This window comes from Medicago sativa, chromosome 6 (genome assembly GCF_051527215.1).
Source record: "Medicago sativa cultivar Bolivia chromosome 6, Bolivia_mono, whole genome shotgun sequence".
Classification (NCBI taxonomy): domain Eukaryota; kingdom Viridiplantae; phylum Streptophyta; class Magnoliopsida; order Fabales; family Fabaceae; genus Medicago; species Medicago sativa.
In genome coordinates this window covers 21229952-21245533 of record NC_140754.1, presented here as the reverse complement: position 1 = coordinate 21245533, position 15582 = coordinate 21229952, and the positions used below count along the sequence as shown (strand labels likewise).

The 15582-nt window shown below is 32.4% G+C and overlaps 1 protein-coding gene and 1 long non-coding RNA gene across 2 annotated transcripts; one reads left to right on the top strand and one right to left on the bottom strand.

Annotated features, from left to right (window-relative positions):
• Positions 1–5820: 5820 nt before the first annotated feature.
• LOC146913636 (uncharacterized) lies at positions 5821–8951 on the bottom strand. The gene is made up of 4 exons (XR_015016394.1): positions 8659–8951; positions 7152–7341; positions 6619–6720; positions 5821–6059 (listed from the first exon to the last, which is right to left on the bottom strand). It is a non-coding gene; the product is annotated as an uncharacterized LOC146913636 (long non-coding RNA).
• Positions 8952–13480: 4529 nt separating this feature from the next.
• Positions 13481–14458, top strand: LOC146913635 (F-box/kelch-repeat protein At3g23880-like). The gene has a single exon (XM_085720960.1). It carries the CDS (start codon positions 13481–13483, stop codon positions 14456–14458), a length of 978 nt encoding a protein of 325 aa, XP_085577086.1.
• Positions 14459–15582: the final 1124 nt, after the last annotated feature.

The following is a 15582-nucleotide window of genomic DNA, read 5'->3' as shown; positions in this document are numbered from 1 at the left end:
CACATAGTTATGTAGGTTTATTTTTCTGTGAAATTTTTATCTTTTTCTCTAATTAATTTAGTCAATTTCTGTGGAAGGATCTTTCTCTAAATTCCCTGCATCTTTTCTTGTTGCTTTTTCTTCAGCAACTTTCTTTTCACTCATCAAATCTATATGACAAATCCCTCGTCTTTTATTTTGAACTTCAAACATTTCTATGGTATATTCATTTTTAATCAGCCATTTTTTTCTCCTCATATAGCACCACTGTTTCTGCTCATAAAAGCAAGCTAGCTAAGTTGCAAGACAACAATCTACATTTTTTTTCATATTTTTAGTACAAATTGGTAGTTGAGTATGTTAGAATTTGGTTGTCCTATATAGTGAATATGACAGGAACCAGAAAAACCTTGAATCCAACCCCCATAATGATTTCTTAAAAGGCCGCCGAAACCTGCATTGCCTGGGTTACCAAAAGAGGAACCATCCACGTTAACTTTTATATAACCATCTTCGGGGGGATACCAACGAACTTGGCGAAGAATAGGATGTTTGTCTACGTGACCAAGAGCTTGAATCATGGAAGAGTGATAGGAGAAAATACTATTAACTGAAGCCCAAGTATCTTTCTTAACCTGCTGAAAAATCTCTTAGTTTCTATTTCTCCAGATCTCCCAACAAGTGACTATGAAAAGAGGTCTTGTGTTAAGCATAGCATGATGTTTGAGCCAATTTTGGTCACCAATCGATTTAGATCAATTTGTATATGGTTATTGTAAAGTATCTGTAAAATGAAAAACATGACTTTGATTTTCGTCTGATCATTCTTTGTGCAGTTTGGAGGGCTTCTAACAGCTAGGAACTTCTCATTCTTTTGGATGTAAGTTCATTATTCTTTCTTTCATCACTACACAATATCTATGGATTTCTTCTAGTTTAGAAAATTCTTGCTGATGGGGTTAACCTTTTATGTATGTCATGACAAGTGAGTGTGATTTTGTCCCTAGAAAATGGATGTCTTGAATAAGAAATACTCTTTCTTGATTTATTTTTTCTTCTTGAAAGTTCCATTTGAGTTTCTTTTAATTGCAGGTTGTGAAGGAGCCCTTTGATGCAACTTTTGGTAGTAGGGAATGCTGTTGTTTTTCCTTTGTTGCAACTTTTGTGAAGGAGCCCTTTTAATTGCTATTGTTTATGTTTATAATGTTAGTAGCAATAAACTTTAAAGATTAGTGATGAATGTGTTTAATTTTGTGCATTTTTCTCCCCTAAAAAAATGTGCATTTTTCTATGTTTTAGTTTTCATATGTGCAGTGCTTGTATTGTTTTCCTACAGAGTTCGACGTATTGACAATACCACACAATATCACAAATGTCATCGTCATGTTTGATGATGAATAAGAAACACCGAGTATGCACAACAATGTCACACTTTGCAAATCTATGAAAAATAAAAAACCGAAGCTAGCAAATCTATAAGCCATTTGTTTGTAATGTGGCAGTTTAGAAAATCCATAGTTAAGGTTCATTTTAGTTTTGAACACATCAAAATCCAAATTTAAGGTTCATTTAAGTTTAGCTTAAATTCATTTATATAAACCTGAATCCTAAAACTGTCAAATTTATGTTTGTCGCGCCTTTTGCAAACATAGAGAATTTTGGAGTTAATCTTATAAGTTTCCTGTCCAAAGTATTTAGATCGGACAGTCAGGATTTCACTGACAGCATGCAGTCAAGGGTACCGACTGCACCCAATCCGGATTTAGTATGTAATGTGCTTGATTCATTTACATGTTTCTATTACTCGGATTTCAAGCAGACAAGGAGGGGACTTACCTGAGAGTGGACACACGAAGGAGAAGATTGGTGCTGCTGTTGAGTGTGAAAGTGACCTTCCACAATTATGATGTTAATAGCACGAGAAGAGATGGAGAGTCTCGGGATTACGTGCTAACTCGCCTGTTTGATTCAAATTACCATATGATTAATGCTTTGAATCAAAAATTTTATCTGAAGAAAACTTGTGTTGAGTTGCTTACAATTGGTTGGTGTTCATTTTCAAAAGATGTTATTGACTAGTAACAAATTTTACCAACCACGCATTTATATAATTATATGGATAATCTTTGATTATGCCTAGTAAAAGGGCAACCCGCTGCACTGAAGCTCCCGCATACGCAGGGTCCGGGAAGGGGTCCCACCATTTGATTAAGTAACAAAGTTTTAAAAATCACACATGAAACCAAACTGTAGTTCAATTGATTCCATGAATTCAACAACAATTGAGCCGTTTGTATCATTGGGAGAATGAAAATATTTTAAATATATTAAAAAATTATGAAATACCCTGATCCATGGTTGACCATAAAATTTTCGGATAATCTTTGACTCTGCATTTGAGCCATCTTACTCTTGTTGATTTATCCCTTTTAATATCATTAATCTAAGATATGACCAAATGTTACTTGACAGGGCCTTATTTATTTTAGTTATAATAAGGGCCTTTTATTTAATGAGAAGTGTCCTACGGGTTGTTTTTGCGGAAAGGTTAGCCTCGACAAACAAAGGTCTAAAAGTATTTAGGTTTAATGTCCAACACACATTAAAAGGATATACTCTCTCTCCTAAAATATAAACAAAAATGGATCAACATAAATTGATGTATTTAGTACAAATTTTGAACAAGATACATTAACTTTTGTTGACTAATTTTTTCTTATATTTTGGGACGCTAGGGAGTATCTCTTATGGAACGAATATATGGAAGAAAAAAAATTAATAAGATTTGTAAATTTGGTAAAATATCAAAGTAAAATGATTTATTAAAAAATCAAAGTTAAATGTTTTAAATTAACAATAAATCAAAGTTAAATGTTTTAAATTAACAATGTTAATGATTTAAATCACTGACATATTCTTAATCAGCTTTACTTACCTGCTAAAAACGAGAATCATTGATGATAATTAATATGCTCCATTAAAGAATGTATCGTTAATGAGAACTAGAGTTCGATTTTTGAGTGAAACAATTTTTTACCAGACTTTACTTAACTCTCAAGTGGCTCCAAATTGTCAATGCCTCTTTCTCCTGAGAACCGAACACACACACACAAAAAATAAAACTTTTAAAGTGGGAAAAATAATATATGTGTACAAGTGCTTTCTTGTATTTTTAAAAATCTCACATTAATAATGTTATCTTTTTATATTAATATTATCCCTTTTCTCAACAAACCTTAACCTTTCTATCTCAAATTAATTGTTTTTATACTTTTTTACTCTTGTGATATCAAATTAAAAGGCACAACATTAGCGATGGGTACACCGTTCGTGGTGTGTTTCAAATGCTCATGCGGCAGGAGATGCATATTCACGACGCCGTTACGGATGCTCCTTGGCATAAGAGTGCTCCTTTGAAGGTTTCTATCTGTGTATGGCGTCTTCTCCGCAATAGATGGCCAATAAAGGATAACTTGGTGCGAATGACTCTCAATCATGTGTTACAGGATGTGGCCAAAATGAATCAATAGATCACTTAATCATTCATTGTCCTATTTTTGGTGATCTTTGGCAGCAAATTAAGTCTTGGATTGGTGTGTTTTCTGTGGATCCTCAACAGATTTCGGATCATTATTATCAGTTTGTTTATGCTTCAGGTGGTTATGCTCCAAGAAGGTCTTTTCTTCACTTGATTTGGCTTTGTGGTATTTGGGTTCTTTGGAATGAAAGAAACCAAAGACACTTTACCAACTCAGCAAAAACATCTGAGCAACTACTTGAGAAGGTTAAGATTACATCTTTCAAATGGTTGAAAGCAAAGAAATGTGTGCTTTCCATTTGGTTATCATATGTGGTGGCAGCGTCCCCTTGCGTGTTTGGGGGAGTTCAGGTATGCTCCATTTACCTCATGCTCCATTTAATCCATTTAAGTCATGGATGCTCGACACGTGGCAAACAAATATTCAAGGGCTGAGATTAAAATTGAAAAATAAAATAAAATGTTCCCTCTTCTCTTTCTCTCAACCGTACCTTCCCTCTTCCTTCCATGGTAACTACAAAACTCCATGAATCTATAACGTCTCTTCCATGGATGCCATATTAGTTTCGTATTTATACCAATTAAATTAGTAAAATCGAATGTGAATTTATTGATATGAAGAATTTTTGAATCTGTCATGTGAAGAATTGTTAATTTATTCAAGAGAGGAGACGAGCCGAGTCAAATTTTGTGATCGAGTCCAAAATCTGACCCCGCACCGTTTAGTGGCGGGCTTGCGAGTTGGCGGGCCGGCCCGTCAAACAGAAACTTTTTTTTATATTTTTTTTTACAATTTAATTGTTACAAAAAAACTATGTTGTTTTTATCATAAAAAAATATAAAAGAATAAGTAGCAAGTAAATTTGTGAATCCCTAAAAAAAATTTGTGAAAAACAAGATAATTATCAAATTGTCAAATTCAACATCATAACTAATAGCAAAATAAGGCAAATGCGCAACATAAAACAAATCATAAAATAAATTCAACAACCAAATTATAAAATAAGTCTCAAAATAAATAAACTCAACAACCAAGATAAATCCAAAAGCGTAAAATTAGTCTCAAAATATATGTAACAACCAAAATAAAACCAAAACCATAAAACAAGACTCAAAATAACAAATTGAAACACGAGCTAAGCGGGCCTCCCCGCCACGCCCCACCCCATGCCCGTCCTGTTTCTAACGATTTAAGCGGGCCGGCCCGCCCCGCCCCGTGTCAGCCCCGTATTTTAACGAGACGAGACGAGCCGAGCCAACTATAGAAAGCGAGTTCAAAAATTCGACTCAGCCCGCCAAAAATAGCGGCCAAACGGGCCGCCCCGACGGGTCAGACCCGTTTTGCCACCCCTAGTTTTCCATAACAACTTAGCTTATCTTATACAAGTTCAACATGATGATAGCAACAACCGTCAAGGCGTCACCTTGGAGCCATAATATTAACCTGGGGTCTTCCCTCTAGGTACGGTCACCATATTTTCACTGCAATTACTCACTTGTTACCTACTAGCATAATGTCTGACTTTGACATCAAAATGTCTTTTGCATGTTGGTGATATGTATGCCAATTGGGGCGGAGACTAGTTTTACCACTCTCGTACACCAACCCCCGATTATCCCCCACAAAAAACCCGAACGTATATGTACTCAGGTGGGGTAGGAATTTCGATCTCCATCCCCGTCTCTGATAGGGTTAGAGTTTCCCCACCATGCACCCACCCCGATGGGATTTTAGTAATATCATTTCACGTCTTCTAACATCAATTGATTAACAAATAAGTCATATGCACCTTGTTCTTGAGAAGATGGCACCCGATTGTGTTCTTTATTCTTAAGGAACGGATCCACCATCACTCTCATTTTACTTCCATCACCAATCACTACTACAAAATACCCCCTTTAATAGCACTTATTTTGGCTCTTAATAGCGCTTCTCAAGCGCTAAGAAAGCCCCCGCTATAAAAGGTCAGAAGCCTGTAATAGCGCTTTTAAAATGCTATTAAATTGTAATGTTTCAATAGCGCTTTCAGAAAAGCGCTAATATAGCCTTATTTTTGTGCTATTTTAAACAGATGATTCTTAGCGTTTTTCAAGAAGCGCTATCTTATCTAACCCCCTTTAATAGCACTTTCAGAAAAGCGCTAATAAAAGTCCCTATTTTTTTTTAAAAATTACATCAACAACTAAAAGCATCATAATAAGATACTGACTAGACAAAAATATATACTTATTAGAAATAGTAGTCATTCATTAATACTTGTAAAAAAAAAAGGTCATCCATTAATAGAAATGAACAATAATATGTTGATAAGAAACTTAATTACAAATGACATCTAATGTACACTTAAATAAAAATGTAAAGTCCGTGCACAATACGTATATGTGAAGTATTATGAACGGCCTAAAGTAACTAAGAAAACCTTGGATTTTTTTTGCAATTTTCCATACAAATTGGAACCTCCCTACGAACGATGACTCCAATGTAACTAACAAAACCTTGACTTTCTTCCCCAATTGGTTGACCTCGAGCATTCTAACGAACCTGAAATAAGATTGCATGGTATACAAAATGAATTCAGCAATCCATCAACAAAACCTCAAGTTGTTCTTATAGGATAAAGGTATAATTGACTATAAGTTGTTCTTGTAAGCTATCAAGGAAAGCTTATGTACATGTCATAAGCTATTTCTATAAGTTTTCACTAACAGTCTCACTAAAAGATTCATATTACCTATTAATACTCATCTTCATTCTAGATTTAGTGGGTGGTCCCTAATATGTGTATCAATCTTGGCCAGAATATATAAGTACTTATAACCACAATCAACATTTAAAACTACTTATAACCATAAAACACAAAAACAACTATTTAACTTAGACAAATATTCAATGGTGTGAAGGCTTACTAATGAAATTCGATGAACATGCTAAATTGCTTCACGTGTCTGCAGGTTACCTCTTTTTTAATTTTTTATTAAAAGAAGTGAGATACATAGACAATGAACACGAAACCAACTATTGAATACATAAAGATGTACATAGACAAGTTGGTAAAACATATAGAGCCTTAAACCTCTATGAAATACGAACGATTTATTACCGTTCTTGAAGGACAAACAGGGACAACAACGGCTGCCACGACGGATGCTCCTTGTCTTTATAGTTCCAATCGATCAATCAATTGATGCTCTATAAGCAGAATCTATAAGCAACATCTATAAAAAATTAGAATCTATAAGCAAAAACAATCTAAAATTATTTTAAGCAAAAGTCATAAGCCATAAGCATAAACAATCGACAATTATTTTAAGCAAAAGCCATAAGCAATAAGCAATAAGCAGAAGCCATAAGCAAAAGCCATAGCCAGCAATATATATAACTGTCAAAAGCCATAACCCAAAAGCCAAACTTTGATAGACGAATGATTTCTCGAATAAATTCTTTGTTAAAGAATTCAATAAACCTCAATTCTAAATCATAGCAACAACATTACACAACAGAGCTCAACTTCTACTTTAAAAAGATATTAATTATATATAAAAAAAATTGTGATATTAATGACAATAATAGTGAATGTAGAAGCTTTCACAAAACCTCTTATCATAAACCAATGAGTAAAGAACACATCTATACCTCGACCGAGATTTATTTCGAAGCAGGCAAAGGCGAAGAGCCCTCAAAGTAGATTTCCTCTACAACTAGCATGACTTCGCATAGAGCCCTCAAAGTAGATTACCTCTACAACCACATCTTTGTTTTCAATAGGATTCATTGACCCGTTGAATAAACCATTCTTCCACCAAGTTTGAGTAAAAAGATAAACCTGACAAAATAAATAAGTTGTTGAGATTGCTGCAATATAAGTCCCACTAATTCATTTCTATTCATTTAAGTACACTTAACAGGCCATAGTCTTTTAACTTCTTTGGATTAATCATCATTAATTAATGAACAATTATGCATCATATATTTAATTCACAAAATCAATACAATAATAATATAAATAAAAAGAAATAAAACTAATATCTAGGACAAAACTAATATGCAGAATTATAATAATACAATAAAGTTTGTAATTAATTGACAAAGTAACCAGGTTGTTATTAAGTGTTCACTAGTTCCCTGAACACAAGTGCAAGGGATAGTAAGAAAGGCCAGCTCAAGTTCAGATTTCCAAAATCAAAGAAAGGAACAAAAGCCAAAGGGCCCATGCAGCACACATATTTGTATGCTAGTTTAGTATACCTAGTTAATCAATCATTTAATGCAGCAGAGCAAAGTAACTGTTATTGCAGCTAAGAGAGCACAGGTAAAGTCCACTAAAAGAGACAGCATAAGCCAATCTCAATTCTCAATCATTAGCATACATTCAAATTGTATAAGGGCCCTCTATTAATTATGCCATGGATCATATGGATTTTGGATTGGATTATGATGAATGACTCAAAATAAACCATCAATCCATTTAAGTTCTGTCAAAATTCTCAATCCAACAAAACAAGTAAAACTGCCACTCATTCATTCTTCATAATAAGCTTTAACTAATATAAAAACAAGTGTCAAATAGCCTATGGCTACTATTTCATACTATATGCACACTCATAATCAATATATTAATTAACCTTGTTACCAAAATGACAATTCTAAATTTTCAAGCAAGACTATGAATAAAATTCACACTTGGTGTCTAATTCCAACGTGCCAAATCTCAATCTCATGCCATCATATTCAAAATCAAAGACTCATAATAAGCATAACCATCTAATGAGCATAATCAAATAATCACAATAAGCCCAAAAATTGCAATTTTTCTCTTTCACTCAAAAATCATGAAAATCAAAAACCCAAAATAGAAAATTGAGAACGGGATGTTCAAGAAGGACATGCAACATAAATCAAAAAAAAAAAAAAAAATCCTCTTTTCAATTTCCTTTTCAACCCAATTTTCAAGCATAAGATAAATCATAATTAAGTAATTGAAAAACAAAACCCAGAAAAATTGAACAAAACCCAGAAAGAAAAATTCAAAAAGATTCAAAATTTGGAATGAAAAGTCTTCGTTGAGACATATATTCAAAATTCAAAATCAAAACCAACAAATCTGAGATTCAAAATATAAGAAGGTGAAATTGAGACTTACCAAGATGGAACCTTAAGGATTCAATTGGTTTCTGGTTTCACTCGGTGGGTTCGAAGAGATCTGAAGGTGGACGGTGGTGAGTCGGTGGTGAGTTCGAGTGTGAAAACGAGTGAGATGGAGAGAGAGAGTAATTGACGAGGGTGGACAGAGTGTAAGTTTGTGTTTTGAGAGGAGGAGAGGAGTGAGACAAAAGGGTTGATGCTTGGTGGAGGATTGATGAAGGACGGTGGAGTTGGATGAGGGAGAGAGTGTGTTGTGAGTTGGTAGTGTTTTGTGAGAGAGTGAAAATAAACATTTAATTTTCCAGCTTATTTTTTAAAAGGCCATCAATAGCGTTTTGGCAAAGCGCTAAGTAAGGTGTATAAAATTAATAGCATTCTCACAAAAGCGCTATGTAACCTTCTCTAAAAGTAGCCTATATTAGCGCCTTCTAAGAAACGCTATCTAAGAGTAGCCTATATTAGCGCCTTCTCAGAAACGCTATGAAAGGTCTATCTGTTGCATTTTTAATAGCACTTAACATAAAACGCTATTAAAATTGTGCTATTAAAGGCCAAAATTGTAGTAGTGAATCCTCCACCTTCAACCTTTCATTAACACTTGTCTAGATATATAAATGCTACAACAAGTAAAACAAGGATTATAACGTAGCTTTGCATCAAAAAAAGATGATTTAGGAAAATACCTCGCCTTGAGAACTCTAGCTACCGATGATTCAACATATTCCACCCTTGTTTAGGCGAAATTTTTATTCCAACCATAAAACGAAAATAATTTAAAAATCCGACCTACTATGATTATTATTTACCTAGATGACCCATTTTCTCAAGTTTTTTGTGTGTCATCTAACGGTTGTCCCTCGCGGTACTCAACTATGGTTTTTGCAGTTTTCTGATATTTTTTTGGCAATTTGATTTGACCTAAATGACCCACTTTCACCGGGGTTTTTTTTTTTTTATGATTCATGCGGTAAAGGATCTTTTTTTCTCTTTTATTTATTGATTTTTTTGTTACTAAATTAAATTCAAAATAACAATGGTTTTGCAAATTGTTCTATTAGTAGACGAATTGTTCTGTAATTAATAGTTTTGTTATCGACAAAACATATTATATAAATATTGCTTTCCTAAAAAAAATTGCTAATATGTTGCTTGATAAGACAGATCTTAAATTTGAGAAGTGCCGAATTCGAGTGGCCACTAATGCATTTAGAGGGAGATAAATGTAAATAGATTTATAAGTATTTTAAGGGCCCGTTTGTTACAAATTAAAATAAAAGTGATTTTGACGTAAAATAATTTAGAGATTATTTTTTAGAGATTTTAAGAAAAATCAAAATCTATTTTGCGTTTATTTACCTTAATAAAAATCACTTTTTTTAAAAAATAATTTAGTTTGTTTGGATACAACTATATAAAAGTAATTTTTTTGTTACAAAATTAGTTCAGAGCCCGTTTTTTTAAGAAAAAAAATTACTTTTTTTTTAAGAAAATAATCACTTTTAAGAATATTGCATCCGTTTGTTACAGTTTTTTTTTAAAAAATCAGAATCTATAAAAAATCTAAAACCAGATTCAAAGTAGAAGTTGTTAGGAACAACTTCTGAACAAATAGCTTTTTTTTAGAGGAGAGAGAAAATATGGATCTAAAGATTGAACTAATTGTGTAACAAAAGATTCGCTTTTATATAGCTGTATCCAAACAAACAAAATTATTTTTTAAAAAAGTGATTTTTATTAAGGTAAACAAACGCATAATAGATTCTGATTTTTCATAAAATGTCTAAAGTAATTTTTGTGCGTCAAAATCACTTTTATTTTAATCCGTAGCAAACGGACCCTGTCTTTTGATCCATATTTTCTTTCTCCTCTAAAAAAATCTATTTTTTTAGAATGCTCCTAACAGCTTCTCCTTTGAAGGTGTTTTCAGATTTTTTTTTTAGATTCTGATTTTTTTAAAAGCTGTGACAAACGGATGCAATATTTTTAAAAACAAGTGATATTTTTTTCTTAAAAAAGCTATAACAAACGGGCTAAGGGCCCGTTTGTTACGGATTAAAATAAAAGTGATTTTGACATAAAATAATTTAGAGATTATATTTTAGAGATTTTGGGCCCGTTTGTTACGGATTAAAATAAAAGTGATTTTGACATAAAATAATTTAGAGATTATATTTTAGAGATTTTGTGTTTGTGTACCGTAAAAAAAATCACTTTTTTTAAACAAATAATCTAGTTTGTTTGGATACAACTATATAAAAGGGATTTTTTTGTTACAAACTTAGTTCAATCTTTTAAATCATATTTTCTCTCTCCTCTAAAAAAAATCTATTTTTTGAGAAGCTGCTCTTAACAGCTTCTCATTTGAAGCTGTTTTTAGATTTTTTTTAGATTCTGATTTTTTTAAAAATCTGTAACAAACGGATGCAAAACTCTTAAAAGTGATTATCTGTTTAAAAAAAGTGATTTTTTTTCTTAAAAAAGCTATAACAAACGGGCTCTTTATGAAAAATCAGAATCTATTTTGCGTTTATTTAGGGCCCGTTTGTTACGGATTAAAATAAAAGTGATTTTTACATAAAATAATTTAGAGATTATTTTTTAGAGATTTTATGAAAAATCAAAATCTATTTTGCGTTTGTTTACCGTAATAAAAATCACTTTTTTAAAAAAATAATTTAGTTTGTTTGGATCCAGCTATATAAAAGCGATTTTTTTGTTACAAAATTAGTTCAATCTTTAGATCCATATTTTCTCTCTCCTCTAAAAAAAATCTATTTTTTGAGAAGCTGCTCTCAACAGCTTCTCATTTGAAGCTGTTTTTAGATTTTTTTTAGATTCTAATTTTTTTAATAATCTGTAACAAACGGATGCAATATTCTTAAAAGTGATTATTTTCTTAAAAAAAGTGATTTTTTCCTAAAAAAAACTATAACAAACGGGCTCTTACCGTAATAAAAATCATTTTTTTTAAACAAATAATCTAGTTTGTTTGGATACAACTATATAAAAGAGATTTTTTGTTACAAAATTAACTCAATCTTTTAAACAATATTTTCTCTCTCCTCTAAAAAAAATCTATTTTTTGAGAAGCTGCTCTTAACAGCTTCTCATTTGAAGCTGTTTTTAGATTTTTTTTAGATTCTGATTTTTTTAAAAAGTTGTAACAAACGGATGCAAAACTCTTAAAAGTGATTTTTTTTTTAAAATAAGTGATTTTTTTTCTTAAAAAACTTTAACAAACGGGCTCTAAATCCTAATGACTTCCTGCATTTGATTGGGGCACGCATAACCCTTGTTTCTCTGAAGAATCGTAATTAGCAAGTAGTAATTTATTCAATGTATTTGAGATGAATTTGAAGCCCGCCAGCCCAAACTCACAAATGGCAGCCAAGGAGACTGTGGAAAACCCTAACATTACTCTCTTTTTCATCTTCTAAGTTCTAACCTTCTCGTGCGTCAAATATTCTCTTCAAATGTCACCGCCGTCGCTACCAACTCTTCACTTCGATCTCATAACAGAAATTCTATGCAGACTCCCGGTGAAATCCCTCATGAAATTCAAGTGCGTCTGCAAACCCTGGAATTCCCTAACAAACGGATGCAAAACTCTTAAAAGTGATTATCTGTTTAAAAAAAGTGATTTTTTTCTTAAAAAAGCTATAACAAACGGGCTCTTTATGAAAAATCAGAATCTATTTTGCGTTTATTTAGGGCCCGTTTGTTACGGATTAAAATAAAAGTGATTTTTACATAAAATAATTTAGAGATTATTTTTTAGAGATTTTATGAAAAATCAAAATCTATTTTGCGTTTGTTTACCGTAATAAAAATCACTTTTTTAAAAAAATAATTTAGTTTGTTTGGATCCAGCTATATAAAAGCGATTTTTTTGTTACAAAATTAGTTCAATCTTTAGATCCATATTTTCTCTCTCCTCTAAAAAAAATCTATTTTTTGAGAAGCTGCTCTCAACAGCTTCTCATTTGAAGCTGTTTTTAGATTTTTTTTAGATTCTAATTTTTTTAATAATCTGTAACAAACGGATGCAATATTCTTAAAAGTGATTATTTTCTTAAAAAAAGTGATTTTTTCCTAAAAAAAACTATAACAAACGGGCTCTTACCGTAATAAAAATCATTTTTTTTAAACAAATAATCTAGTTTGTTTGGATACAACTATATAAAAGAGATTTTTTGTTACAAAATTAACTCAATCTTTTAAACAATATTTTCTCTCTCCTCTAAAAAAAATCTATTTTTTGAGAAGCTGCTCTTAACAGCTTCTCATTTGAAGCTGTTTTTAGATTTTTTTTAGATTCTGATTTTTTTAAAAAGTTGTAACAAACGGATGCAAAACTCTTAAAAGTGATTTTTTTTTTAAAATAAGTGATTTTTTTTCTTAAAAAACTTTAACAAACGGGCTCTAAATCCTAATGACTTCCTGCATTTGATTGGGGCACGCATAACCCTTGTTTCTCTGAAGAATCGTAATTAGCAAGTAGTAATTTATTCAATGTATTTGAGATGAATTTGAAGCCCGCCAGCCCAAACTCACAAATGGCAGCCAAGGAGACTGTGGAAAACCCTAACATTACTCTCTTTTTCATCTTCTAAGTTCTAACCTTCTCGTGCGTCAAATATTCTCTTCAAATGTCACCGCCGTCGCTACCAACTCTTCACTTCGATCTCATAACAGAAATTCTATGCAGACTCCCGGTGAAATCCCTCATGAAATTCAAGTGCGTCTGCAAACCCTGGAATTCCCTAATTTCAGCCGATCGCAAATTTTCCAGGAAACACCTTCGCTGCATGTCGTCAACCATGAACCATAACCTCATTCAACAATCAGAGAACAATCCATCCAACTTCTCTATTTATCCTCTGCGAACAATCTTCACCAGCTGCACCACCACCGACGCCGCAGACATCACATTCCCTCTCCATGGTGAAAACTATTTAGATGATCGTATTCGCATAGTTGCCTCTTGCGATGGAATCCTTTGTTTAACTGTGGGGCCTTCCTGTGAAAGCATCACAGTTTTGTGGAACCCTTCCGTTAGAAAATATAACATATTGCCGCTTTTGGAACAAAATATATGCCCCCTTTGGAAAGAAATCTACGAACCCGGTATAAGTATGTTCACACAGTATGGCTTTGGCTATGATAATATAACGGATAATTACAAAGTTGTTGCTGTTTTTATTTATACATGTTATAGTAGTGGTATTTTCAAAACTCAAACTCAAGTGAAGGTTCATACTTTTGGTACTACTTCTTGGAGATTGATAGATGAGTTTCCTTCTGGAAGTTTCGGTGAATTCTCAGTTCGACCAGAAATATTTGTAAGTCGCTCAATTAATTGGTTGGTATTTAACAGTGATTCAACTTTGTGCTCAATTGTTTCTCTTGATTTGGGGACAGAATCCTATCAAGAGATTTTGCAGCCTGATTATGGAGAACAACGGGTAAAAAAGGATAATATCTTGATCTTGGGGGTTATGAGGGATTGCTTGAGCCTTCTTAGTGGAGGAGATATTTGGCTTATGAAGGAATATGGAATTAGAGACTCTTGGACTAAATTTGCCACTATTCCTCATGCTTCTTATTTGTATGGTTCTTATTTGTATGGTGAAATACTTTATAATTCTGAGGATGACCAAATGTTGCTGGAGTTTATAACGACCGTGCCCGATTTGAAGTTTGTGATTTACGATTCCATAAATGATACTTTTAAGAGTCTAGATATGGAGACACATGGGACGATCTACGTTGAGAGTTTGATATCACCTTGTTGTTAATGTTAGTATGTACATGTTTTGCTATACCATTTGTGCATTATATTCAATTGTAACTTTATGTCAAACTTCGGTCCATGTTGTGTATATATCATGTGTTTTTTTTTTTTTTTTTTTAATCAATGGTAACTTAATAAATCATTGTTAATTACCGATCAATGGAATGTACAACATGAAAAACTGTTGTTTGTTCAATTTATCTTTCTTTTTTTAAAAGGTTTGTTTAATTTATCTGTTTTTTCAAGTTGTTTGTTCCTTCGTGTTGTGCATTACATTTTATACAGTCCACGATCATGCATTGCATTAGATGGTTAGTTGTTTGGTTTTCTTAGATTGGAATAAGTATTTTGAGTTATGCCTAGTCAATAGTATGTTTGTTAACATATCTGCTAGCCGCACAAATCTTGTTGTGTTTAAAGTAAAAAATTTAAACTTCTCCGTCGATAGTTAGAACTCAGAAGGAGAGAGCTGTGAGAACCTTGTCTAAGTCTTGTTTGGTCATCATAATATATTTGCGATAGTGATTCTATCTGCTGCTCTTGTTCCATTATAAAATTCATGCTGATGTGGTTAACCTTCTATATATATTATGACAAGTGAGTGTGATTTTGTCCCATTTGGAAATCCAATTTGGATGTCTTGAATAAGAAATACTCTTTCTGAATTGATTTTTTTTTTCTTCTTCTTTAGAGCTTCATTTGAGTTTCTTTTAATTGCAGGTGGAGAAGGAACTCTTTGATGCAACTTTTGGTAGTTGGGAATGCTGTTATTTTACCTTTCTTTTGTTTATTTTTATTATGAGCCTTGGAGGCTAGAACTTATTTCCTATTTTGATTTATGTTATGTTTGAATATTAGATATGTTGTTATTTTGAGTCGTGGAGGCTACAACTTATTTGCTACTTGAATTATATTATGTTTAAAATGTTAGTAGCAATGAACTTAAATGATTAGTAATGAATATGCGTTTAATTTTGTGCATTCTTCGATGTTTTAGTTTTCACATCTGTATTGCTTGTATTGTTTTCCTATAGAATTTGATGTAGTTTTCATATGCGTCATATTATAGCGTTTTGGGGACCAACTGCATAGGTTTAATTTTGATGAATATGGGACTTAAATTGGAGC

Coding starts and splice junctions, on each gene's coding strand:
- LOC146913635 (XM_085720960.1), top strand. CDS start 13,481: ATGAACCATAACCTCATTCAACAATCAGAGAACAATCCATCCAACTTC.